The sequence below is a fragment of the Dipodomys merriami genome, unplaced genomic scaffold, assembly GCF_024711535.1.
Source record: "Dipodomys merriami isolate MVZ:Mamm:240054 unplaced genomic scaffold, mDipMer1.0.p SCAF_10, whole genome shotgun sequence".
Classification (NCBI taxonomy): Eukaryota; Metazoa; Chordata; class Mammalia; order Rodentia; family Heteromyidae; genus Dipodomys; species Dipodomys merriami.
The window spans coordinates 47,192,660-47,218,617 of NW_027202271.1; the positions used below are offsets into that span (position 1 = coordinate 47,192,660).

The window sequence follows — 25,958 nt, forward strand, 5'->3', positions numbered from 1 at the left end:
GCAAGCACAATGCTAGGTGCTGGAGTGTGGTGAGAATGACAGATAAGATTCCCACTTTCACAAGCTCACAAGGTAGCTGAACACTACTTCATATTACATAAGTGTTATAAAACAAGTTAGAAATGGGCACAAAATGCTTTATATTTTAATATAAAAAATAAAGATGTTCTTTTTTCCTGATACTCCCTTATTGTAAGAAAATAATTCATTTTTTTCATATCCCTAAGCAAATTCCTGTGCAGATGGCTCTTATAAAAGTTTATGAACAATAAAACTATACATAAATTATATTATAAATGTACATGATATTATACATAAAATAGGCATAAAACATTGTAAGTTACAATAGATTTTCTTATAATTTAGTGTAACTTGTGGGGATAGTACATATTATGGGAAATTTCTAGCTTACTTTGGATCTCACAACGTATTTTAGGACAATTACAAAGCTGTGATAACATCCTAGAGATGTAGTTCTAATTTAGCTCCACAGCAAGTGAAAGTCATGCAGAGGTTCTTTACAGGTCACTGTTACTGTAACTAACAGTAATTGATTTTTATCCCTTGAACATGTGAGGATGGAAGAATTTTTGAGTGCTTCAGTTCTAATAATTTTCATCTTACAAAATCTGCTGTTAACCACATTATACTTTTTAACCTTGTACTTTATTTTCTCGCCTGCTCTTACATCGTATGTGCTATGGAGCTCCAATGAATCCTGACTATTTGCATGTAGCCTTTCCCACTAAAATAATTCATTTCTTATGAACCACAAATGAGTATTAAGTAGAATTTCACCAATCAGATAACCAATATCCTTAATATGAGCTATGATAACTAAATGTAATGTGTCCTGAGTGAGGTCCTGGGATAGATAAAAGGAAAAGTGAACTGTAACCACACATAACACAGATAAAACACAAAATACTAACAGAGCAAAATAAGCCAATGACAAAAATACATATTGTATTTTTCTGTACATACTGGGATACATATTGCATAATATAGCTATATACATTTCCATATGTTTGTAAAAGCTGTATAATTTTTTAGTAGGACTAGTGTTTGAACTCAGGGCATTGCATTTGCTAGGTAGGTACTTCATCATTTGACCTTCTACACTCTTTTCTGCTTTATTTTTTTAATAGGGAATTGAACTTATACACAGACTGGCCAGGACCACAAATCTACTTATTTATGTTTCTCATGTAGATAGAATGAGAGGCACAAGTCAACATGCCCAGCTTAATTTTGCCCAGGTTGGCTTCAAAGTATCTTCTTTCTGATCTCTGCTTCCCAAGTAGCTGAGATTACAGGCATAAGTCACTGAGGCTAGCTTTAAAACACATTTTAATACAAATTTTAAAATTTATAATCACAAAAGTTTTAAAGCTTGACTAAGAAAAATTAGAAAAGAGAGCTGGGTGTAGTGGCGTATACTCATTTTTCACATGGCTGAGGAGGAGTGTCATAAGTTAGTTCAATGCCAGCCCAGCTACAAAGCAAACCCCAGGAAAGTTTGGACCACATGACTCTGCCTCAAAATAATAAAACAGAAAACACAAACAAAAACTGAAAATGTTAAAAATTATATAAATAAATTAGTGTCGCCAAGCACAGTAGCTCACCCATTGTAATCCTAGCTACTCAGGAGGCTGAGAATCAGGGATCCAGCCCGAGATTCTTATCTCCAAATAGCCACCAAAAAGCTAAAAGTGGAGCTATGGCTCAAGTGGCAGAGCATTAGCCTTGCGCACAAAAGCTCAGAGACAGTGCCCAGACCCTGAGTTCAAACCCTAGGACTGGCACAAAAACTAAACAAAACATCAACAAAAACCAGAGTGTGTTCATGAATGAGAATAAAAAGGTCCAGGTACTAAAACTTACTATGAAGATAATAATCAAAACAATATGACACATGTAAGTAAAAGTAATCTTTAGTATTAGATGAAAAGAAGTACTTGGAAATTTTTATTTATTCACCTGGTACTAGTTATATAATTACATTAATGCTACAAATATTTATTGCATGTATGACCAGTTTGGATATCTCACTGTATTATCTATATATTAATATACTTAGCATAAACAGTCCATCTATCTAGATGTATGTAGTAGACATTCTGCACATATAGCATTTACCACTAAAACTTAACCAAAATAAAATCTACTTTAATTTTTGTTCTAATATTCATGTATCTTAAAAGTTCCAATACATCTTTAACAAAAAAAAATCAGTATTTAGAAGGTAATGTAATAAATTTAGGTATTGAACAGTTGTAAATAAAAAAATAATCCAAGGGCCTAGGATATAACTTAATGGTAAAGCATCTGTCCTGTGGTTGCACATAGTAGAAAGAGAGGGAGAATGTTTTCATCCAGAAAAATCAAGCAGGCAGATCAAACGGTCTAAGCAACCAAACACTAAGGAAGCAGAGACCAGGCACTTACTAAGGAAGCTCTACGTGACCTTCGGCTCATGGGTTGATCAAATGGTGGGCTATTGATCTGCAACTTTTCAAGATATCCATCAGGTATTCTGATATCTGCAGGCAGGGATAACCGCTTATTTAAATCCTACAACAAAAAAAAAGAGGAGTTTGAATTCATGATCATTACCAGACATTCTTTTTTGGGAGATAAAGTCTTATTGCAGTTGCAAAGTTACCTTCCCTACATTGATTATATATAATATACCAAAGACAAAAATATTCATTATAAACAAAGCTCTACAATGTAGTTTTAAAGAAATAGTGAAAAAAGATTCAGTTATTTCTCAGACTATTTTCTTATTGCTGTCAATGAAAAAAAGCATTTGTATTTTAATTATAGAATATGAACTGGGGGAAAAAACGTGGCTACCTTTGAACTTTTTGCCTCTGATCTTAGAGAAAATCTAGACATAGGCCCTAAAACTAACATATTTTAAGCATATTATAATTTTTTAAAATCACATATTATGAAGAAAATTAAGTCCAGTCACTAATGGCTCACTCCTATAATCCTAGCTACTCAGGAGGCTAAGATCAAAGGCAAAAGTTCAAAGGCAGCCAAAGCACAAAAATCCTCAAGACTCCATCTCTAAAATTAACTAGCAAACTGCTAGGTCAGAGGAATGGCTCAGCCACGAGATTCTGAGTTCAAGTCCCAGTACCAGCAAAAAGAAAAGGAATATTTTAAATAATCTTGTGACATATTGTACAAAGTTACACAGAAATCAAGCTCATCCCTACAGGTTGAAAGTATTATCATTTAGAAAACAGATATTGTTTTCCTTATTTGTTCTAATTTTTTAAAATAATGAAAATGCAATCAACCAAAGGGCAGATGCTCTAATTATCTCAATAGCAGTAAAAAAGAATGTTCAGGGGCTGGGAAGGTGGCTCAGTGGTAGAGTGCTTGTCTTGCATGCATGAGGCGCTGGGTTTGATTCCTCAGCACCACATAAGCAGAAAAGGCCAGAAGTGGTGCTTGGCACAAGTGGTAAAGCACTAGCCTTGAGCTGAAGAGCTGAGGGACAGCGCCCAGGCCCAGAGTTCAGGCCCCACGACCAAAAAAAAAAGAATGTTCAGCCAGGCATGGGAGTTCATACATGTAAACCCAGCACTCAGTAGGGTGAAGCAGGAAGATCTCAAGTTCAAAGCCAGCCTAGGCTACAATAGTGACATCAAATATCCAAAAGAAAGGAAGCAAGAAAAAAAAGTCCAACTAAACAAAGAACAAATGTTCAGTATTTTTGCAAAGCACTGTTTTGTATGTGGGGGGAAGGGTATGTATGTGTGTATGCGATCCTGAGGCTTAAACTCAGGACCTGGGCACTGTCCTGGAGTTTTTGTGCTCAAAGCTAGTGCTCTACCACTTGAACCACAGCTCTACTTCTGGCTTTTTGGCAGTTAACTGGAGATAAAGAGTCTCATAAATTTTCCTTCTAGGACTAGGTTTAAACTGTCATCCTCAAATTTCAGCCTCCTGAATAGTTGGGATTACAGGAATGAGCCATGGTGCCCAGATAGAACATTATTTTTTAAGATGTATAGTACAGCCAGGCACCGGTGGCTCACGCCTGTAATCCTAGCTATGAAGGAGGCTGAGATTTGAGGATCGTGATTCAAAGCCAGCCCCGGCAGGAAAGTCTGTGAGACTCTTTATCTCCAATAAATCACTAGAAAACAGAAAGTGGAGCTGTAGATCAATCAGTAGAGCGCCTGCCTTGAGTTGAAGAGTGCAGGGACAGTGCCCAATCCCAGAGTTCAAGCCCCACGACCGACCAAAAAAAAAATGTATAGTACATACTGCTGTAGGTTATAATCAACTTCTGTCCTTAAGGTTATATATAGTACTGATAAAAAAAAGAATTCTGGGCTTGGAGGGTGGTTCAGTGGTAGAGTGCCCATTTAGCAAACACAGGGCCCTGAGTTTAGACCTCAGTACTGCAAAAAGAAAGGAAAAAGAATTATTCTTTTACATGGAAAAGCAATTTTTTAAAATTCTTTTATTGATTTCATAGTACTGGGATCTGAACTCAAAACCTCATGTCTTTTTTTTTTTTTTTAAGATGCTGTAGAGGGGTCACAGTTATATGAGTAAGGTAATGAGTACATTTCTTGTCAAACATTGTTACCCACTCCTTTGTTTTTCTTCCACTATCCCTTCCCTCCCTTACTCACCCCACCCCCAAAGCTGTAAAGTTCATTTCCAACATAGTGTCTTGGGAGTATCATTGTTGGAATGGGTCATCCTGTGTCCTTGTTTCAGCATTTTGTTATTTCCCTTCCCTTCCCCCCAAATTAGATAAATGTACATATAAGACTCAAGGTACCAGAATCAAAGATAGTGACTTGGGGCTGGGAAGGTGGCTCAATGGTAGACTGCTTGCCTTGCATGCATGAGGCGCTGGGTTCGATTCCTCAGCACCACATAAGCAAAAATAAAAAAAGCCAGAAGTTTGGGTGGGGAGGGTAGGGGGAGGTTGGGAAGGAATGTGAAGGGTAAACAAAGGAGGAGGCTGCAATGCTTGATAAGAAATGTACTCATTATCTTGCCCATGTAATTGTAACCCCTCTGTACAGTATGTTCACAATAAAAAAAAAAAGCCGGAAGTGGCACTGTGGCTCAAGTGGTAGAGCGCTAGCCTTGAGCTGAAGAGCTGAGGGACAGCACCCAGGCCCAGAGTTCAGGCCCCACGACCAGACCCCCCCCCCCACCAAAAAAAAAAAGACAGTGACTGCCTGGGATAAACCAATGGAAAAAGAAAAATGAAATAAAATAAAAAGAAAGAACTAGATACAGTACACTGGCGACAACAAGGTAACAACCAAAAAAAAGACCTGTTGTTTCCATGCCTTGGCTATTTATATAGGCTATGGAAATGTGTAAATATAATGACAAAAGAAATGGTACTCATAAAGGAAAGGAAAAAAAGCTGATGCCTGTTTTACTTATATCACTTAAAATTTTTGAAAACATATTAAACATAATGTACTCAGATAAATCTCAAAAAGTAGTAATTAACATCACATTTTCTGCAAAGAGGACTTTGCTAATTGCTATTTTAGATTTATGGTCATTTAAAAATAATTTTTCCTAAAGTAGTGTTTTGCAGAATATAAACAACTAAAATTAATTTATACTTGTCCTGGGATAGTAATTAGAAAAAAGGAACATATTCAGACTACAAATGATTAACATTAAGAAACAGCTATCTTACAAGTGTCATTTGTCTTCATAAAAAGTTTCATAGGGGTATTTATTTACTTGTTATGTATGTGTGCCTGTTATAGACAAAATTCACATACAAAGGCACATTTTTTAAAGCGTTTACCTCCATTGAGATCCGTCTATGGATACGATTTCTGAGACAAACACCTGTAGGTGACTGGACTTCATCAGATGATGTCCCAGAAGCTTGGTCACTCTCACCATCTGATCCCATTTTTAGATTTTCATGTACAATATCTATATCAGAAAATGAGACATTGTTTATCCGTGAAAAGATCTATTATAGGACTAGGGGTTTGGCTGAAGTGGTCATTTCTTTAGCATGCATGAAGCCCTCAGTTCAGACCCAGTGCTGAGAAACAGAGAAATAGAAATACTTAGTGAAATACTGAGAGAAAAATCTTCCAAGAAAAAATATATTGAGAGAGATACTGATTTTTCATATAAGTTCTTATCATATAATTATTCATATAATTTCAAGTAAAAGGCAGAGTAAACATGCAAAAATCATAGCATTTGAAGTCTCTGACACCTTGAAAGCATAGGTATGCAATTAATACATGAAAAATAAACTGGGTGGCAGTGGCTGACACCTATAATCCTAGCTACTTAGGAGGCTGAGATGTGAGGACTGCAACTCAAAGCCAGCCCTCACAGGAAATTCTATAAGATTCTTATCACCAATTAACCACCCAAAAGCTGGAAGTGTGGTTCAAGTGGTAGAGTGCCTTGAGTGGGAAAAGCCCAGACCCTGAGTTCAAGACATAGCACAACACACACACACACACACACACACACACACCCCAAAAGTACCAGACCCTGAGTTCAAGACATAGTACAGCACACACACACACACACACACACACACACACACACACACACACACACACACACACACACACACACACACACACACACAAAGTAGAGTGCCTTGAGTGGGAAAAGCCCAGACCCTGAGTTCAAGACATAGTACAGCATGCATGCACGCACACACACACACACACGCGCGCACACACACACACACACACACACACACACACACACACACACACACACACACACACACACACACACACACACACACACAAAGTAGAGTGCCTTGAGTGGGAAAAGCCCAGACCCTGAGTTCAAGACATAGTACAGCATGCATGCACGCACACACACACACACGCGCACGCACACACACACACACACACACACACACACACACACACACACACACACACACACACACACACACACACACACACACACACCAAATACCACAATATACATCACCAAAAAAGACCAAAGCAATAAACTAAAATCTATGAAAATCTGCAAATATATTTTCCCTGGATACTTTAAAGAAGACAGTAATAAAATAGTAACAACTCAGGTGATAAACTAATTTTTTTTCCTTGGTATCAATGTTTGAATTCAGGTCCTTGAGCTCTTGCTCAGTTTGCTGGCTCTTGGCTGGTAGTCTACCATTTGAGTACCACATCCACTTCAGTTTTTTACTAGTTCTTCAAGAAATGGCATGTCATGGAGTTTTTTGGCCAAGATGGCTGAGATCCTAAAGACCTCAGCCTTCTGAGTAGCAAGGATTATGGGTGTGAGCTACTATAATCATATGGTGATGAATGGAAGAGTTTATAAGGTATAATATCACATTAACCACCAACCTAGCTTACCATTCATATTGAAATCTTTTTATAGGTTTCTTTGTTTCACAACAGACAAATGTTCAAATATTACTTCTCTATGGTATCAGTACTACCATCGCTCTAGAGGAGCCTTTTGTGTTTCTGCATCCTTTCCTATTTCTAACTTTGTTGTTTTTTTGACAAAGAGAAATCAGTTAACAGCTGGGAGCCAGTGGCTCACGCCTATAATCCTAAACAACCCAGGAGGCTGAGATCTGAGGATCGCAGTTCAAAGCCAGCCCAGGCAGGAAAGTCTGTGAGATTTTTGTCTCCAATAAACCACTCAGAAAACTGGAAGTGGCGCTGTGGATCAAGTGGTAGAGCGCTAGCCTTGAGCTGCAGAGCTGAGGGATAGCGAGCGCCCAGGCCCAGAGTTCAAACCCAACGACCAAAAGAAAAACAGTTATTAAAGACTAGCGGATTTTTCATATAATTTTCATACAACCTAACTACATACACATCCTATAATTAGAAAGTAATCAACTGAAATTAAAAAGTGTCAATTGGTAAGTAATCAGATTACCTAATCTGCTTCCATTTCTGGGCATTGCCATGAAGGAACCAAGGCTTCCACCAATAACACTGTGAGGTCTCCGCAATGGGGGCTTCTTGAAAGACCCTGTGTACTGGTGGAGGAAGGAATGCATACTGTGAGATGTTGGAGGTCTGCCATTCTTCACAATAGGTTCTTTGGTTCAAGGAATCCAAAAATCATTCCATAGTCAGCCCAAGATTCAGGAGCACATGAGAAAGATTGAGAAAGCAAAACAGAAAACAAAACAAAAAGTTGTAAAAGAGATCATTACATTTAGCTTCACTTTTATTGGCTATTTAAAAGTAGCAGAATTAACATAGTTTCTATAAAATCATATTTCTAGAAAATACTATAACATTTAAATTAGTCAAATTATTTAGCTATTCATTTCTTTCTTTTGTGATGGTATATAAGACTGAACTTAGGGACTCACACTTTCTAGGTAGGTACTTTTAACATCTAATTCATGCCCTAGTCTTTTTGCTTTAGCTTTCTTGGGGGATAATGTCTCACATTTTGCCTTGGCCAACCTGACCATTTAAGCTTCTCACAGATAGGATGACAAACATACAGCAGATCCAGGTACTATTGAGATGGAGAATTTCATGAACTTTTATCTTGGGCCAGCCTTTAATCCCAATCCTCCTAATTTCTGTCTCTTGAGGAGCTATAATCACAATAATGAATCACTATGCAAACCCTATTCCTTTCCTAATAATAAAAAATGCTTAACAAAGCTGGGTGCTGGTGACTCATGCCTGTAATCCTAGCTACTCAAGAGGCTGAGATCTGAGGATCACAGTTCAAAGCCAGCCCAGGCAGGAAAGTCCATGAGACTCTTATCTCCAATAAACTACCATAAAACCAGAAATGGTGCTGTGGCTCAAGTGGTAGAGTGCTAGCCTTGATCTGAAGAGCTCAGGGACAGCGCGCAGTTCCATGAGACTCTTATCTCCAATAAACTACCACAAAACCAGAAATGGTGCTGTGGCTCAAGTGGTAGAGTCTTAGCCTTGATCTGAAGAGCTCAGGGACCACAGGCCCAGAGATCAAGCCCCATGGCTGACACCCCCCTCCCCCCCAAAAAAGTTTAACAGTCACAAAAAGTAATAAAACTTAGAAACATTTTATCCATTTACTTTACTCAATCTCAAGCCATATTCGTCCTCCACGTACTGACTTCCTAATATGTACCTTATAATTAAATATGCTACAGATTATAAAAGACCTAAAGAAATTTATATCCATATTGCTAGACACTCAAAAATGTATGTCAACTGATTAATAGAACAGAGGTAATTAGTTGGTATAGAGGTTCTGAATCTTAGATTTCTGTTATAATGTCATTAAATATCCAAAGACCCACTACTATGCAGAATTTTTAAAATTTAATACTTCAATGTTATTTAATTTGTGGGCAAAAATCTGAACAAGATTTTATATGAATACCTATTTCAATTCTTTGGGTACATCTTTGGGTACACAGAAATGGAAACGCTTAATTTTTTGAGAAAATGAGTTGACAAAATTTGACAATCTAAAAAAGTTTAACATTTAATGCCTTCTCAGTAAAAAGAAATCCAATGTGCCCAGAATTCTTTTTCCTTTTAGATACTTTAGATACAGTACTTTACACTTCCACTTACAAATTTTGGAGCAAAAATTTCATTTCATACTTAAGTAAAGTTGTACTAAGTTTAGGCCAGGTTTTCCAATTTTTGCGTTTTTTTAACACACTACAAATTCAGGACTCATCTTTCCTAGATTCAATTCTCTTGTTAATATGCAAACATCCTAAGTAGATAAACAATGTAATGTGAATTAGTTATATTGATATATTCATAACTGAGTTTAAACATTCATGGTATGATTCAATGGTAAAAATGATTTTAAAAAATAGCTCAGATTCTATATGGAAGGAATAATATATCCAAGAATCTTGATGCTACATATAAGTAACCAATGTACCACATATATTATAATTTTTCTAGGGTGTATACAGTTCTCAACCCTATAAATATGTTACTTCATTCGATTGGTACTAGAGTTTGCACAAGAGCCTATAGAAATGCAAAGGTAATAGGACTCTTAATCATTCATGAGACTGACAAAACTGGCCCGAAGACAATTTACTCAGAGAAATTATAAACTACATTCTTCTTATCATTTACGCTACAATTGCTATTTCGTATCAGACAAGAATCATTTCTATTTCATAAACTGATATTACATGTGATAATATCAATTTTTTAGTTTACACATATTTACTACATCATAGTTTGACATGCATTGTTGCTCTAGAGCCTATCTTAGAAGCTTTATATGTGAAATAATAATCGGTAATATAATAAATTAAAATATTGAAGTCTCTAAGAAAAGGTGTTAGAAACAGTTATCAGGTACTGATAGATGACCAAAAAGAGAATCTATGACAAAGCTATCGGTGAAATTCACACAGCAGATGATGGCAGTCTATACTACCAACAATCTCTCAGCCCAAGAAGAATTGATGTCTAATTATGATGTCTTCAAGTAACTTTGACCAAGAAGAAACCCATCACAGCATCTTTTACTACCTTTTACAGTTAACATTGTAACAAAAGGAAGCTTTAGAAACTAAATAATGTAGTTTTAACATTTCACTATTTGTTACAAACTAAACATGTTTCAAGACAGCTAACATTAATCTGAAAAACACATACAAATTATCCTAAAATATTAACTTGCTGTCCAACAAGCACATATATTTTAATTCATAGCTTAAAAAGTCTTACAGATGCTTCTCCCTTCTCCAAGGGAATAGCCACTAAGAGGTCACAGAGGAGTCCAGGAAAGAAGTAGAAAACAATCTCTATCACCACCACAGTTAAACTCTCACACACCTCTCTCCCTCATGACTGAACTCTGTATCTAGACTGAATGGCCTTTACAAACCCTGAACCCAGATGCATGAATCACAGCAAAAGATCACAAAAATTAAATAACAAACAAGGTAATATACCATTCTCAAATACCAACAAACAACCTGGGGAAAGACTTAAGAGAGTGAAGAAGAAAAACTGAAAAGAATTACTAATGATAAGAGAAATGGCTGATGATATAAAAGAGTAGACCCTTGAAAAACTAGAATACTAATAGAATGCTAACAGTGAGACAAAATAAAGAAAACATAGGACATGGGAAAAATGTCAATAAAGATTAAGAAAGCTGAAGGAAGATGGAGAGCTCTATCTATTACAAAACAGTTGAAAGCACAGGCAATAGGAAAAAAGAAGTTGAGAACAGTGTATCAGGTTGATGATAAAGCAGAGGAATAAGAACAAACAGTCAAAGACATTGAAAAAACACTGGGAACATTTCAAAAGGACATTCAAGAACTAGTGGACTCTGACAAAAGATCAAATCTATCTATCTGTCTGTCTGTCTATCTTTATATTTGAAATAAAGGGAGAATTAAAAACTAAAGGTACTGCAAATCTACTTAACAACAGAAAACTTCCCAAACCTCAAGGAAGAGAAAAAAGCCTAATGATCAAATACTCATTAAGAATGTAGGTAAGTGGGCTGGGAAGGTGGCTCAGTGGTAGAGCGCTTGCCTTGCATGCATGAGGCCCTGGGTTCGATTCCTCAGCACCACATAAGCAAAAAGAAAAAAGCCGGAAGTGGCGCTGTGGCTCAAATGGTAGAGTGCTAGCCTTGAGCTGAAGAGCTGAGGGACAGCGCCCAGGCCCAGAGTTCAGGCCCACGACTGGACCCAAAAAAAAAAAAAAAAGAATGTAGGTAAGAAGCCAGATGCTAATATCTCATGCCTATAATCCTAACTACTCAGGAGGCTGAGATCTGAGGATTGCAGTTCAAAGCCAACCCAGGCAGGAAAGTCTGTGAGACTCTTACCTCCCCTAAAGTACTAAAAAAGCTAGAAGTAGAGCTGTGGCACAAATGAAAAAGTACTAGCATTTAACAAAAGAAACTCTGGACCAGTGCTTGGGCCCTGTATTCAAGCCCCAGGACCAAAATAATTAAAATAAATAACTACATAACACAATTTATATCTGAACATCTTTATCAAACATACTAGTAAGATATTTCTACCATAAAAATGATGAACAAATATCAAAAAGGCAGATCCTCTTGTAAGAGGAATAGAAGATTACAAAATCATCTTTGAGATTTGAGCCTAATGTAAAATTTTACCTCCCACATGTAATTATATCCCAATTATTATTTTAAATTTCTTACTGAGCTCATTTCTCTCTCTCCATGTTAAAAATAAAACTGTATATATCAAGGAAAGCTTTATCAAAACCACAAGGAGCTAGAAGGAGTGATGTAATACTGTAGACTTCAAAGTAAAGTAGACTCTGCCAACAATGAGCTGAGTAAACAAGGGCCTTCTGAGGAAAAGAAATAAGGTATCTGAAACCTGGGTATAATAAGTTAATTTATCCATTCCAAGGGATTGGTGTATCACAAATTCCAAAGCATGGCTCAATTACTCTAAGTGAAAAATCCCTTTTCACAAGCAATGAGAAGATGTTCATGTTTTTGTCCAACTGCCACACACCTCTAACAGAATCTCAGGCACAGGCAAGGAATGCTTACCAGATACTATAGATATATGACACACTGACAGCCATTCATATTAGATCCTTTTTGGGTATTCTAACCCTAGGGTTTTTGGAATTTGAATATGTAGCTTTGTTCTAAAATTTTCACCAAGTTTGTACCTTAATTCTCTCAATTTAACAAGTACTTTTTCTTTTTCTTTTTCTTTTTTTTGTCGGTTGTGGGGCTTGAACTCCTGGCCTGGGCACTGTCCCTTAGCTCTTCAGCTCAAGGCTAGCGCTCTACCACTTAAGGCACAGCACCACTTCCAATTTTCTGGTGGTTTATTGGAGAGAGGAGTCTCACGGACTTTCCTGACTGGACTGGCTTTGAACTGAAATCCTTAAATCTCAGCCTCTTGAGTAGCTAGGATTACAGGCATGAGCCACCAGCACTCAGCTTATATTATCTGTGTACTACTATATTGAAATATAGAAAGAAACAATAACTGTTACATGCATGAAACATTTATGTTTATCCTTCACAAACACTCAATACTATGAATAGCCTGTGGTTAGTGTAGAATAGGAAATTAGTAATATTCACTCACTGATGAACCTTGTAATGTTTGATAATTCATATGCATGCAGAATGTTATGAAACTACTATGAAGCCAAGAAAGGAATAATACAAACTTCCTAGATTCCTTTAGGCTGTATTAATTTGAATCATAATAACAAAATATTTAAGCATTAATTTAAGAGTTACTCAAAATTAAGATAATACATTCACTGAATACATTCAATAGGATACATTCTTATTCATCAGCTAGTAAAAATAGAAAGATACGTAGCACTGAATAATCAGCATGGTTTGAGAACAGGTATAACAACACAGAAGTGAGAGTGGAATATTCTAGTAAGTAAGCATGCAAAAGTCATATATTCTTCTGTTTCCTAAGAAAATAGGGAATGAAACAGATACAAAAGGTATTACTATGAAATTATCTGGACAATAAATTTATATTCATAAAGTAATTAAATGCAGGAGGTATATTCCTCATCCTAGATATTACCATTATCCTTGCTGCTGTTTTCTTCAATAGTCATTTGTTCAGCCAGTTCAGATAATGACTCATCAATTGTCTGGCTTCCTCGAAGTGTGAGGGATAGCCTTCTCTTAAACTTTTTCATCCTATCAATTAAATGTGGCTTGGAAAATTCTGAAAGTAAAGAAAACACAAAATCAGTGCAATAAATACTTACTGTTCAAGAAAAGTATCAGTCTGGGATTACTGGGAATCTTCAAATAGGAATATAAGGAAGTCTCACTTATACCAAACATCACAAAAGCCAATCCCATGTTTTAAAAGATACACTCTATTCTGGATTAATACTATTATTTGGCATCAACAAAAGATCAGAAATTTTATATCACTAAAAAAGTGAGACTTCGGTGCAAGGCTTACATCCAATCCCCAACATCTTTCACCACAAAATGCTAAAAAGGAGACTTCATGCATAATAAATTAAGGTAACAAGAAGTAGAAGCTGTATTAAGACAATAATAACACTATTTTGATTTAAGTTCCATCACTATAACTCTCAATCATCATACAGCTACCACAGACATATATTCAAATACAAGTAGGGCATAAGAAAGATGAAAAGAAAGAGAAAGAATGACGTTTAACACTTTGCCATCCTATTTTCAAATTAGGAAAAATGCTGAAAGTCCAAACCAGGTCAAACAAATAATAAACAGAACTAAGACTTAAAACAAGGATGCATCTTACAATTAATGCATCCTATCAAGTCATAATGTACTCGATAACCATTTCTTTCTTTTTAAAGGTACATAAACTAATGGTACAATTCATAGCAGAATCTTATAAATGTGATAAACTACTTGCTACCAAAATCAACTCTTCAGCAATTTATCTACAACTTCTGCTCTAAATTGCTCTAACTTCTAATAAGCAAGTTTACCAGATTATCTTGTAAACAATAAGATTACCCCAAATAAGAGTAAAGGCATTAATTATAATTCCCCTATGCTAAAATATATGTATGAGTTTTGCCATCCACCATTTTCCATTTGTTTTGCTTACTTTCTCATTCTAAAACTCTATCTAATCCAAGTAACTGAGTTTTCTGAATAGGTGACCCCTGTATTAGATATTGGTTATAGAACAATTTTTTTTTTACTCAAAAGTTAAGGGGAAAGATACGAAATACAAACTTCTAATTTACTATAATTTTATGTATTACCATCTCAAAACTACATATTTAATGCTAACACCCATTAGAATAAAAACATAAAATATAAAACCACACCACACACATTCAAATACTAAGAACTGCAACTATTCTTTAATAAGGATTCTTTTCATACACTGGCTCTGAAATAAGAGATGTTCTGTGAGAAGATACTGGAAAGTAAGCTCCTATGCCTTATCTTGGTTGAGTCAGCACATCAAAAAGAAAGACAAAAGCTGAATAGTTTCTATTAGGTTATATTCCAGTTTGTTATTCCTCTTTCAGCTGTGTCTAATCTGCAATTAATCCTATTGTACTATATTTTTTGAGTTCCTCTTCATTCTTTTCTATATATTCCAGTTCTCTAGTGAAATTCTGCTATATATATATATATTTTTTTTTTGGAGGGGGGGAGTCGTGGGGCTTGAACTCTGGGCCTGGGCTGTCCCTGAGCTCTTTACTGGGCTGTCCCTGAGCCTCTTCAGCAAATGGTGCTGGTAAAATTGGTTAACTACTTGTAGAAAACTAGAACTAGATCCTTATATATTACCCTGCACCAGAATCAACTCCAACTGGATCAAAGACCTCGGAGTCAAAGCAGACACTCTGAAAACTTTACAGGGTGGATTAGGAGAAATCCTAGGTCTCCTTGGCACAGGTCGAAACACAATAAATCAAAGAAAGGTTGCACAAATGGGATTGCATAAAGTTGCAGAGCTTCTGCATGGCAAAGGACATAGCTAGCAAGATCAATAGAAAGCCTACGGATTGGGAGAAGATCTTCACTAGCCATACAACAGACAAGGGTCTCATATCTAAAATATACCTGGAACTCAAAAAATTAAATCCCCCAACAACAAATCCTCAAAGAAACAACTGCCCAATAAATAAGTGGGCTAAAGACTTAAAGAGAAACTTCTCTGAAGAGGAAAGAAGGATGGCCAATAGACACATGAAGAAATGTTCAACATCCCTAGCCATAAAAGAAATGCAAATCAAAACAACATTGAGATACCACCTCACTCCAGTTAGAATGGCTAAAATCAAGAACTCTAAAACCAACAGATGCTGGAGGGGATGTGGACAGAAGGGAACCTTACTGCATTGTTGGTGGGAATGTAAACTTGTTCAACCACTTTGGAAAGCAGTATGGAGGTTCCTCAAAAGACTCCACATAGAGCTCCCCTATGACCCAGCAATCCCACTTTGGGGCATTTACCCAAATGTTTACAAACAAGACCACACTAAAGCTACCAGCACGACTATGTTTATTGCAGCACTATTTACTATAGCTAAGATATGGAACCAAACCAGATGCCCCTCAGTAGATGAATGGATCAAGAAAATGTGGTATGTATACACTATGGAATTCTATGCCTCCATCAGAAAGAATGACATTTCCCCATTTGTTAGGAAATGGAAAGGCTTGGAAAAAATTATATTAAGTGAAGTAAGCCAGGCCCAAAGAAACATAGGTCCCATGGTTTCCCTTATTTGCAATATCTAATATATGTCTGAGTCAAGCAGAAAAGGTCAGATAAGGTGATGTTAGGGAAATGAACCCTAAGAGATGTATTCAAATGTTTTTTCTTTCTTTTATGCGATTGTTTCTAACACATTTATGATTTCTTTGTTGCTTTGTATGTCCCTACCCCACAGTATAACCCTTGCTTTCACTGTATTTGATATCGGTATAATTTGTGGAGGGGAAGGGGAAAAACAAATCGTTTAAATAGGGATACAGGTGGTGCAACAATGAGATGTACAAGTCATTATGTCGAAAAATGAACTTTACAACTTTGGTGTGGGGGGGGAGTAGCGGGGAGGATGAGGGGGGAGGCGGGGGGGCGGGAGGATGGGAAGGGATGGGAAGGGGAAACAAAGGAGGAGGCTACAATGCTTGATAAGAAATGTACTCATTATCTTGCCCATGTAATTGTAACCCCTCTGTACAGTACTTTCACAATTTAAAAAAAAAAAAGTCAAAAAAAAACTGAAAAAAAAACCTGTTTTGAAGCAATCTGGGCTGTGGTTTGTTGTAGTTGCTCTAACAGACTAATATACTGAAAGACAGAAGCAAAACCAGCAGTTAGCAATTGTAAAATGTAACTCTAATTTTTAATCTTTCAATACAACCATTTGGATAAAGATAACATATATTTATGTGCATATGTGTTTGCTTAAATGTATAAAGAACTTGATTGCACAATAATAAAAAAGCTGAATAGTTTCTATTAGGTTATATTCCAGTTTGTTATTCCTCTTTCAGCTGTGTCTAATCTGCAATTAATCCTATTGTACTATATTTTTTGAGTTCCTCTTCATTCTTTTCTATATATTCCAGTTCTCTAGTGAAATTCTGCTATATATATTTTTTTTTTTTTGGAGGGGGGGGGGTCGTGGGGCTTGAACTCTGGGCCTGGGCTGTCCCTGAGCTCTTTACCTCAAGGCAAGTGCTCTACCACTTGAGCCACAGTGCCACTTCTGTTTTCTGGAGGTTAATTGGAGGTTAAGAGGTTAATTGGTAAGAGTCTGACAGACTTCCCTGTCTAGCCTGGTTCTCAACTGCAATCCTCAGATCTCAGCCTCCTGAGTAGCTAGGATTACAGGTGTGAGCTACCAGCACCCAGTGAAATTCTGATATATTTTTAATGCCTCAATAACTTCACTTAAACAAGCAAAACTTACATATACAACAAATAGGGTATTTTGAAGTTAAAATTAAAATCTAAGGCTGAAAAGGCAAATTACTTTGCACTTAATGTTGCTGCTATCAGTCTGAAACATCAAATAAAGTAATATGACTTCATTAAAAGGACAGCTTCTTTATTTGTAACTTTTTTTTTTTTTACTACAACTCTGGCTTTAAATGAAACCTGAAACCTATTTTAAGTAAGGTGAATTTTTCAAGTGGCATGTAAATATTTTCTATTGCTTTCCACACAATCATCATATCCTTATACTTACTAAGTATTCTTTAGGACAACGAGCTAACCACAAAGAATAAGAAATAATCAATAAAAAGTAAGCTTTTTCACTAGAGACACAATTCACCTATTTGTATGAAACATGAAGTGGTTAATGCAAAACACTGTATCAAATTAAAATTTCAATCATGCTTATACTTTTTCTACAAATTTTTAAAAACCATAATCCTTGTGTTCCCACCATTTGAGGCTGATTCCTTTTTGCTGATTTTTGTGAATTGTCAAACAAACAAAAAAAAAAGATAAATACCAGAGATTTTCTTCTATTCATAAATACCACATGAGAACGTCAATTAAGATTACTGTAACACTTGACAGGCAAAAACTCAGAAAAAGAACTAATCCCTCTACAAAAAACAAAATATAAATTGAGAAATTAATGAGAAGCAACTATCTTAAAACCCTAGAATCTGAATGAATACTTAAAACGACCAAGAAACTGCTTGATGAAGGCACATTCTGCATTCTGGACAGGAAGACAAGCAAACCAGCGGTGCATAGAAATGGAGACTGACAGCCTGCATTCCCAGAGCAGATGGTACTAGAATAGTCACTGGAGAACTTTGTCCTCCAAAAGTTCACTTGCATGTTTGGGTCAGTTTGACTGATCTATGAGGAAGAGGCACAAATGTAGATTTTATCCTTTGTTTAAGGTCCTCTGGAAGAGGTAGTGGGGAAAATTGGATTCCTCTACCCATATTTATTACAAGATTTAAAGAGACAGTATCTTTCTTTAGCCAAATATTTTAGTATTTTAAATGCCAAAAAAAAAAAAAAGAAAGAACAACTTTAGTGGTCACACATGATGAAAAACAATGACTGCAAAGGTAATTTGTAGAAAGTCAAATATGGACAGCAACAGGCCTCACTTAGCAAGGAACACCTACAGGACAAATCTGACTTCCACAGTTAAGTGATATTCACCATGTCCAGGTCTCAATAAATAATTAACAAAGTATACAAATAAGAAAGCAAGATCCATAAGAAAAATCATCTGATAAGAAACCATTCCTGTGGAAGTCCAGAATTTGGAATTACTAGTAAAAGACACTGAACCAAGAATCCTAAATATGCCCCCAAACAAAAAATGTTTGAAGAAAATGAGAATAACAATTAAAAAGATAAATTACAAAAGAACATTAAAAATTTTTAGAGTAATACAACAGCTAGCTAAAAAATTACAGGGATTCAACAAGAGATTACAGCAGGCAGATTTAAAGATCAGCAAATATGAAGATAATACAATCTGAGGAACGAGAAAATCAAATACAACCTGAAAAGACATTTGGAACACCATCAAATACACTCAGACCATAAAAAGTGAAAATGAACAAAGAATAGCCAAAAACTTTCCAACTGATATAAGACATTTATATTTTTAAGAATCAAAATAAAATCCAAAAAGAACAAATACAAAGAGATCCACACTTAGACACTATATATTCCAAGTGTAGAAATCCCAAAAGAAAGAATTTTGAAGCAGTAAGAGAAACAATTTGGAATAGGAGGTGTGGCTTAAGAGATAGTACGCCAACTGTGAGCAGGATAAAGTTGGGATAGCACGGAACTAGGACAACTTAACATATACGTGGATTCTTCATTAAGATTAATAGCTGATGTTGCTCTACTAACTATAAAGACCACAAATGGCAAACTTAAATTCTGAAGGAAAAAGGAAGTGTTAGCAAATTCTATACCCACTAAAACTATACTTAAAAATTAAAAAGGGCTGGGAAGGTGGCTCAGTGGTAGAGCGCTTGCCTTGCATGCCTGAGGCCCTGGGTTCGATTCCTCAGCACCACATAAGCAAAAAGAAGAAAACTGGAAGTAGCACTGTGGCTCAAGTGGTAGAGCGCTAGTCTTGAGCTGAAGAGCTGAGGGACAGCGCCCAGGCCCAGAGTTCAGGCCCCACGACCGGACCCCCCCCAAAAAAAAATAATAATAAAGAGAAATTAAAATATTTACAGATAAACAATTGATGAGGAAATTTGTTACTAGTTGATTGCTGTACATGAATGATAAAGGAAGGTTTTCAGGTTGAAATAATCATCATTAAGAAGAAATTTCACTGAGCCAGGCACCAGTGGCTCATGCCTGTAATCCTAGCTACTCAGGAGGCTGAGATCTGAGGACTGAGGTTCAAAGCCAGCCTGGGCAGGAAAGTCTGTGAGATTCTTATCTCCAGTTAACCACCAGAAAATTGAAAGTGGTGAGGTGGCTCAAGTGGTAGAGTGCTCACCTTGAGCTGAAGAGCTCAGGGACAGGGCACTGGCCCACAACTGACAAAAAAAAAAAAAAAAAAAAGAAAAAAGAAAACATTTCACTATTTACAATAATACATAGTTATAAAGACAGTGCTATTGTACTTTGGTCTGCAACTCCTCTTTTGCCTTTCCCTTTATGATTTTAAAGGCAAATGCACCTTGGAAAAACATAAAGAAGAAATAAAGCTACATAGGAATAGAGTAGTCATATACAATAGAACGTTATCATTCCAGCAGGGTTATTTCAATTTTAACATTTTAATTGTAATCCTTAAAGTGACCAATGAGAAATTAACTAAAATATTACAGAAAGGGAAGGAATAAATACATCAAAAATTAATTGAATACATAAAAGGCCAAGAATAAAAAAAACTGAGGCATAAAGAAACAAGTCAGATATACAAAAAAAACAGTAGCTAAGTGGACAAGGTAGATCATCTATCAGCAATCACTTGAAATGTAAACAGATTAAACTCTTTAAAGAACACAATCTGACAGACTACTTTTAAAAGGGAAAGAACTAATCCACCTAAATTATATATACATATGTGTGTATGTATGATACATTAGGTATAATAAATTAAAATAATTAAAAGATGCTCCATAATAATAATAATAATAGTAATAATAATAACCAAAGGAGAATGGGGTACCTAATTTTCTGTGAAATAAAACAGAATAAAATTGTCAAAAAAGGACATAAGAAAGGACATAATATAAACAATAAGTTCAATACAATTTGTAAAATTATAAAGCTAATTCATACCTAACAACAGAAACAGAAAATATACTAAAAACTAGTTACAGATCTTAAAAGAGAATAAACTGTTCTAAAGTGAAAACTGGAAACTTCAATACCCCCATTTTCAATATTGGATAGTAGAACCAGACAGAACATCAATAAAGAAATAGAGAACTGGAACACTATCTACCTAGTGGATTAGATCTAACAGCCATATATAGAACACTCTACCTAACAACAGAATACACATTCTTGACTCTTCTCATGTACACATGGATCCTACTCCAGGATAAACCACAAGGCTACAAAGTAAGTCTTTTTTCTTCTGCCCTCTCTGACCTCCATCCCTCCTTCCCTCTCTTCCTGGTAATCTGAAGGCTCAAACCCAGGGCTTTGTGTGTATTAGGCAGGTGCTCTACCACTGAACCATGGAGTTACAGTCCCTGCCCATTTTATTAAAAGATGAAATCACATGAAAGTATGCTTTTCTAGTCACATGGAATGAAACTAGAAATCAAACAGAAGGAAAGCTGGAAAATTCACAAATATGTGGAAATTAAACAACAATTTTAGCCAACTAATGGAAGAATTCAACTACCAGAAAACCATGAAGACATGTAAAAAATAAGTATTCATTTAAAAATAGGCAGAAGTACTGAATATTCATCGTTCTACAGATACACAAATAGCTAATAAGCCTGGTTAATAATCCCATCTACTCCGGAAGCAATTAACAGTAAGCCTAGTTCTAGGTCAGCTGAGGTAAAGTTAGTGAAATCCTATCTTGGAAAAGAAAAGAAAAGAAAGAGTGGCTGGGGATGAGGATGTGGCTTAAAAGGCAGAGTTCTTCCGCACACGTGAGGCCCTAGGCTCGATCTCCAAATCACACAGAGAAAAGTTAAACAAAGGATAACCATGTGACCCAACAATTCCACTCCTAGGTATACACTCAAAAGAACTGAAAAGAAAGACACACAATTTCTTAGACATCATATTAGTAGCAATATTATTCATAATATCCAAAAGTGGCAAAAACTCACCCAGCAATTTTTTGAAAATGTATAAGCAAGAGTGATATACAACAAATACAATAGAATACTATTCTACTATCAAAAGATCTACAACATGGATGAAACTTAGGAACATAAAGTGGAATAACTCAGGCACAGAAAGACAAATATTGTATGACTTACCTTACATAAAATATCTACAACAGACAAATTCATAGCTTTCTTTTCATTCCTAGTGTTAGGGGAGGGATCCACAAGTGGGAAATATGGGTGTATATATATAGTACATGCATTCATACAAACATACATATATAATAAATAAAACTAGAAGACCTGTATGACCCTCCATATGACCCCCAATCCAGCACACCCTTAGATACTAATGATAAAAGTACACTAACATTAAATGGAGATAGAAGAAGGAGAGAAGCTTGAAGTCTTAACTAAGAGTAAGGCTTAATAGGCAGAGAGACCTGGCAACCTACACAAAATAAGCATATTCAATCTCAGAAATAACTGACCTGGAAAGGATCCATCAAGCCTCAGATACAAGACTTCTTGAGAGGTATCAAAAAAATCTCTGATGCTACATTAAGTTTTGGTTTAAACTTTCTGGGAAACTTTAAGAATGTTAATTGTCAAAACAATATTCTTTCCTTTATAAAAATAATGTTATGGCTTTTTTCCCCTGGCAATATTAACAAGAATGTTAAAATAAAATGCTTATTGAGCACATAGTATATACAAATCCTATGTTAAGAACCAAAGACAAAAACAAAACACACGTCACCAGCCTTGAAATAAGAAATACAAAAATAAACATTTTCATGTTTCATTTAAAGAAAATAAAGAAAAGTAGACAATAATGTAGTGTGATAAAGATATATGCTCAAATAAATAGTTCTGGGACTGAAAGTTTAGCAATCAAGAACTACCAAGTGAAGGTGGCCCAATGTATCTCCAGTGTTCTGGTGAGCAGAGGCCTATCATGATGATCAGTATTAAGCAGAGTTCAGTCGAAAGACAAATGCTACACTTAAAATTTTAACAGAATTAATATAAGCAGCTAATGAAAAACTGATGAACTAAAAAGGCAAAATTAAGGACAGAGATTACAGAAGTAGTAATTACACAAGAAGAAGCTATTGAAAAAAAAAAAAAAGAAGCAGCTATTGGCCCCAAACTTGAGGAAAACACAAGGAAGTAACTAGAAGTAAAATGTAGAGGCTTGAAGGAGAAATCAATCATATAAAACTGAGATCAAAACCTCTATAACCCAATACTTTGCAGAAGGAATCTTGCAAAGCCCAGACTAGGATCTCTGAGGAAGAAATGACTAGGGGAGGTGGTAAGGATGATTCTGAGCATACAATAGCTACACATTTGAGCTGTCTGCTATTCCTGGTCTTGCCAGAGGTCTTGTTGCTGTGGAGATTCTGAAAGAAGGAGAAAAAGCCCTCTCTTCTCTTACCTTCCTATTGTCCACTAATATTTTCTATAAGTAGAATGTAATAAGACAGTCAAGTAAAAATGAGAAAAGTAGTTTGTAAGATTCCTGCTTTATACTACAAAGTTTAGAAGGGTAAGTTTGAAGTTGCAGGAAAATAGCTGAATAGCCAATACTAATTATATGATTTTCTTTCTCTATTTTCAGATATGCTTAGTGTCATATCTTAGAAATATTTTTAAAAATTCTAGGTAAGCAAGGATGCTTGATTTTTGTCTTAGGAAATAATATAAAAATACCAAAATAAAGTACCTATTTTAATAAATCTGGACTTTGAAAAAATAAACGTTTGTACTGTGCAATAGAAAACAATGAACAGATACTAAAACACACAAAATAATAAATTTAAAATTTGGAAAAATAAAGTCCCTACTTGGCAGCTATGTGAAAACTTTTAATGTTTACCCATTCAAAAATCAGAGGAAAGGATTAATGAGGATTAGCCAAAGTTCTGAATTATTAAAAATTTAGCTGAATATATTTTACCACTTTCAAAGTCAGTCATTTTGTTCCATTAGACTAAATCTTTTTGGTGTGTGTGATGGTCCTGTGGCTCGAATTCAGGGCCTGGGCACTATCCTATTAGCACTATTGCTAATCCCCCACTCCCCTTACAAATAACCAAATCCATGGGTGTTCAAGTCCAGCATATACAATGGACTTGAGAACCTACACACATCTGCATGCTCAAAGCAGACACAATTTGTTTCTGAATATTTTCAATCTGTAGTCAGATAAATTCACAGATGTGGAACTCATGGATACTGAAGGCCAACTGTAACTTCACTTAATATTTCCAAGATTAAAGGGGCACAGGGAGTCAGGACTACAGATAAAAATATGTACAAGTTTTGGGGAGTGATAAAGCTTTCTAAGATTATCCTGATGATCATACAACTGTATATATAATACAACTGTCAATATATTTAAACAGTGAATTACATGCATTTAAAAGATTTGCTTTATATAATCTGCATCTCAATAAAGCTGCTAATCCTGTTTATAATAAACAATTTTCCCACCTCAATAAAACAAATTTAAAATATCCATATTTTTGTTAATAATGAGGAGACACCAAATCCAAAAGCAGTTTTGGCTGGAGAAATTTATTTAGCCTCTTATACTGCGAGATGAGAGTGGAGGAATAGCAGGTTGGACACTAATACCTTTCCACATCACACATTAGGTGTTCTACATGTATGTCTTTCAAGATGTACTCATGGAATAAGAAAGACCTCAGACACTTATCAGTCACTCATGTGCTATTTACCTCCAAAACCCATTTCAAGGAGCAAAAATAATTACAGAAATGACTCACAGTCCCTTTACATATTTAGTCAAAATTTATATCACTCTATCTTTGAAAGAAGTAAATACAATATCACTATAATTAGCATTATTATAATTACAACTCACAGATTTTTCAACCTGTTTTCACAGAAGTAGTATGTACTCTTTAGTATGTAATTTTACTCAGCATGTAATTTTACTCAGCATGATAACAACCTACGTATGTGTTGATGTATCAGTGGCTATTGTTTAAGAGTATTTCACTTAACGGCTAAGCCTGATTTTCTTGTCTGTGAATGAACATTTAGGTTGTTTCCAGCTTTTTAATATTATAATTAAATTTACAATGAACCTTCTTGTCTTTTTATGGACTTAATGTCTTCATTTCTATTGGGAAAATACCTAGAATAAAGCTGCTGGGTTGTGTGGCAATTTCTAGGGAAATTCCAATTTTCTATAGAGGCAGTACCCTTTTATTTTCCTGGTCATAGATATGGTATCCACATCCTCATAGATACTGGTCCTTTCTATCTTCTAAAATTTTAGCCATTGTGATGACTGTTATCTGTCATTCTAATGTGCATTTTCTGGGTAACTAACAGTGCGATTATCCTCTAGTGTGACTATTCTATTTTTAACTGGGTTGTCTCTTTTGAAAAAAGATGTCTTTATATGCTATAGACTGTAACTCCTTCCTGAGATAAACATGAAGTGGAAAAAATATTTAGTCATCTTTTAATACTTATGAAACCCAATATACTTATTTTTTATTTTATTGTTGGTGCTCTAAGAAAACTTCAGTAACTAGGAGCTGGAAGCTCAGCTACCCAGGAAGCTGAGATCTGAAGATCACAGTTCGGAACCATCCCGAAAAGTCTGTGAGACACTTACTTCTGATAAACTACTCAGAAAAAGCCAGAAGTAGTGCTATGGCTCAAGTGAGCACTAGCCTTGAGCATACAAAGGGTCAAGGACAACACTCAGGCCCCAAGGTTCAAGGCCCAGGATCGGCCAAAAAAAAAATTTTTTTTTTAAATTAAAAAAATTCAGTATCAGGGCTGGGAAGATGGCTCAGTGGTAGAGCGCTTGCCTTGCATGCCTGAGGCCCTGGGTTCGATTCCTCAGCACCACATAAGCAAAAATAAAAAAGCCGGAAGTGGCGCTGTGGCTCAAGTGGTAGAGCGCTAGCCTTGAGCTGAAGAGCTGAGGGACAGCACCCAGGCCCAGAGTTCAGCCCCATGACTGGACCAAAAAAAAAAAAAAAAAAAAAAAATCAGTATCAGTTCATGAATATTTGCCTGTGGTTTTATAGTATTACCTTTAGGTTTAAATCTTTCATCCATTTTGAGTTAGTTCTAATACCTGGCTTGAGATATGAGGGTCAATGGTCCTTTGATTCTTTTTTGATACATTT

General features: G+C 35.8%; 1 protein-coding gene and 1 long non-coding RNA gene across 4 annotated transcripts in view; one reads left to right on the forward strand and one right to left on the reverse strand.

The window, feature by feature from the left end:
- The window catches only part of Cdk17 (cyclin dependent kinase 17), a 77,629-nt gene that overhangs the window by 21,658 nt on the left and 30,013 nt on the right, over window positions 1–25,958 (reverse strand). For both annotated transcript variants that reach the window (XM_069990469.1, XM_069990476.1), the window contains 4 exons: window positions 13,562–13,708; window positions 7,930–8,094; window positions 5,822–5,955; window positions 2,452–2,577 (listed from right to left, as the gene is read on the reverse strand). In XM_069990469.1, coding sequence (XP_069846570.1) covers window positions 2,452–2,577; window positions 5,822–5,955; window positions 7,930–8,094; window positions 13,562–13,679 — 543 coding nt within the window. In that variant the 5' untranslated portion in view covers window positions 13,680–13,708. The remainder of the gene's footprint in view (window positions 1–2,451; window positions 2,578–5,821; window positions 5,956–7,929; window positions 8,095–13,561; window positions 13,709–25,958) is intronic.
- The window catches only part of LOC138805632 (uncharacterized), a 33,184-nt gene continuing 28,211 nt past the window's right edge, over window positions 20,986–25,958 (forward strand). Inside the window, exon 1 of one of the 2 annotated variants that reach the window (XR_011365606.1) lies at window positions 20,986–21,046. This is a non-coding gene — a long non-coding RNA (uncharacterized lncRNA). The remainder of the gene's footprint in view (window positions 21,047–25,958) is intronic. The other variant, XR_011365607.1, reaches the window with a different exon arrangement.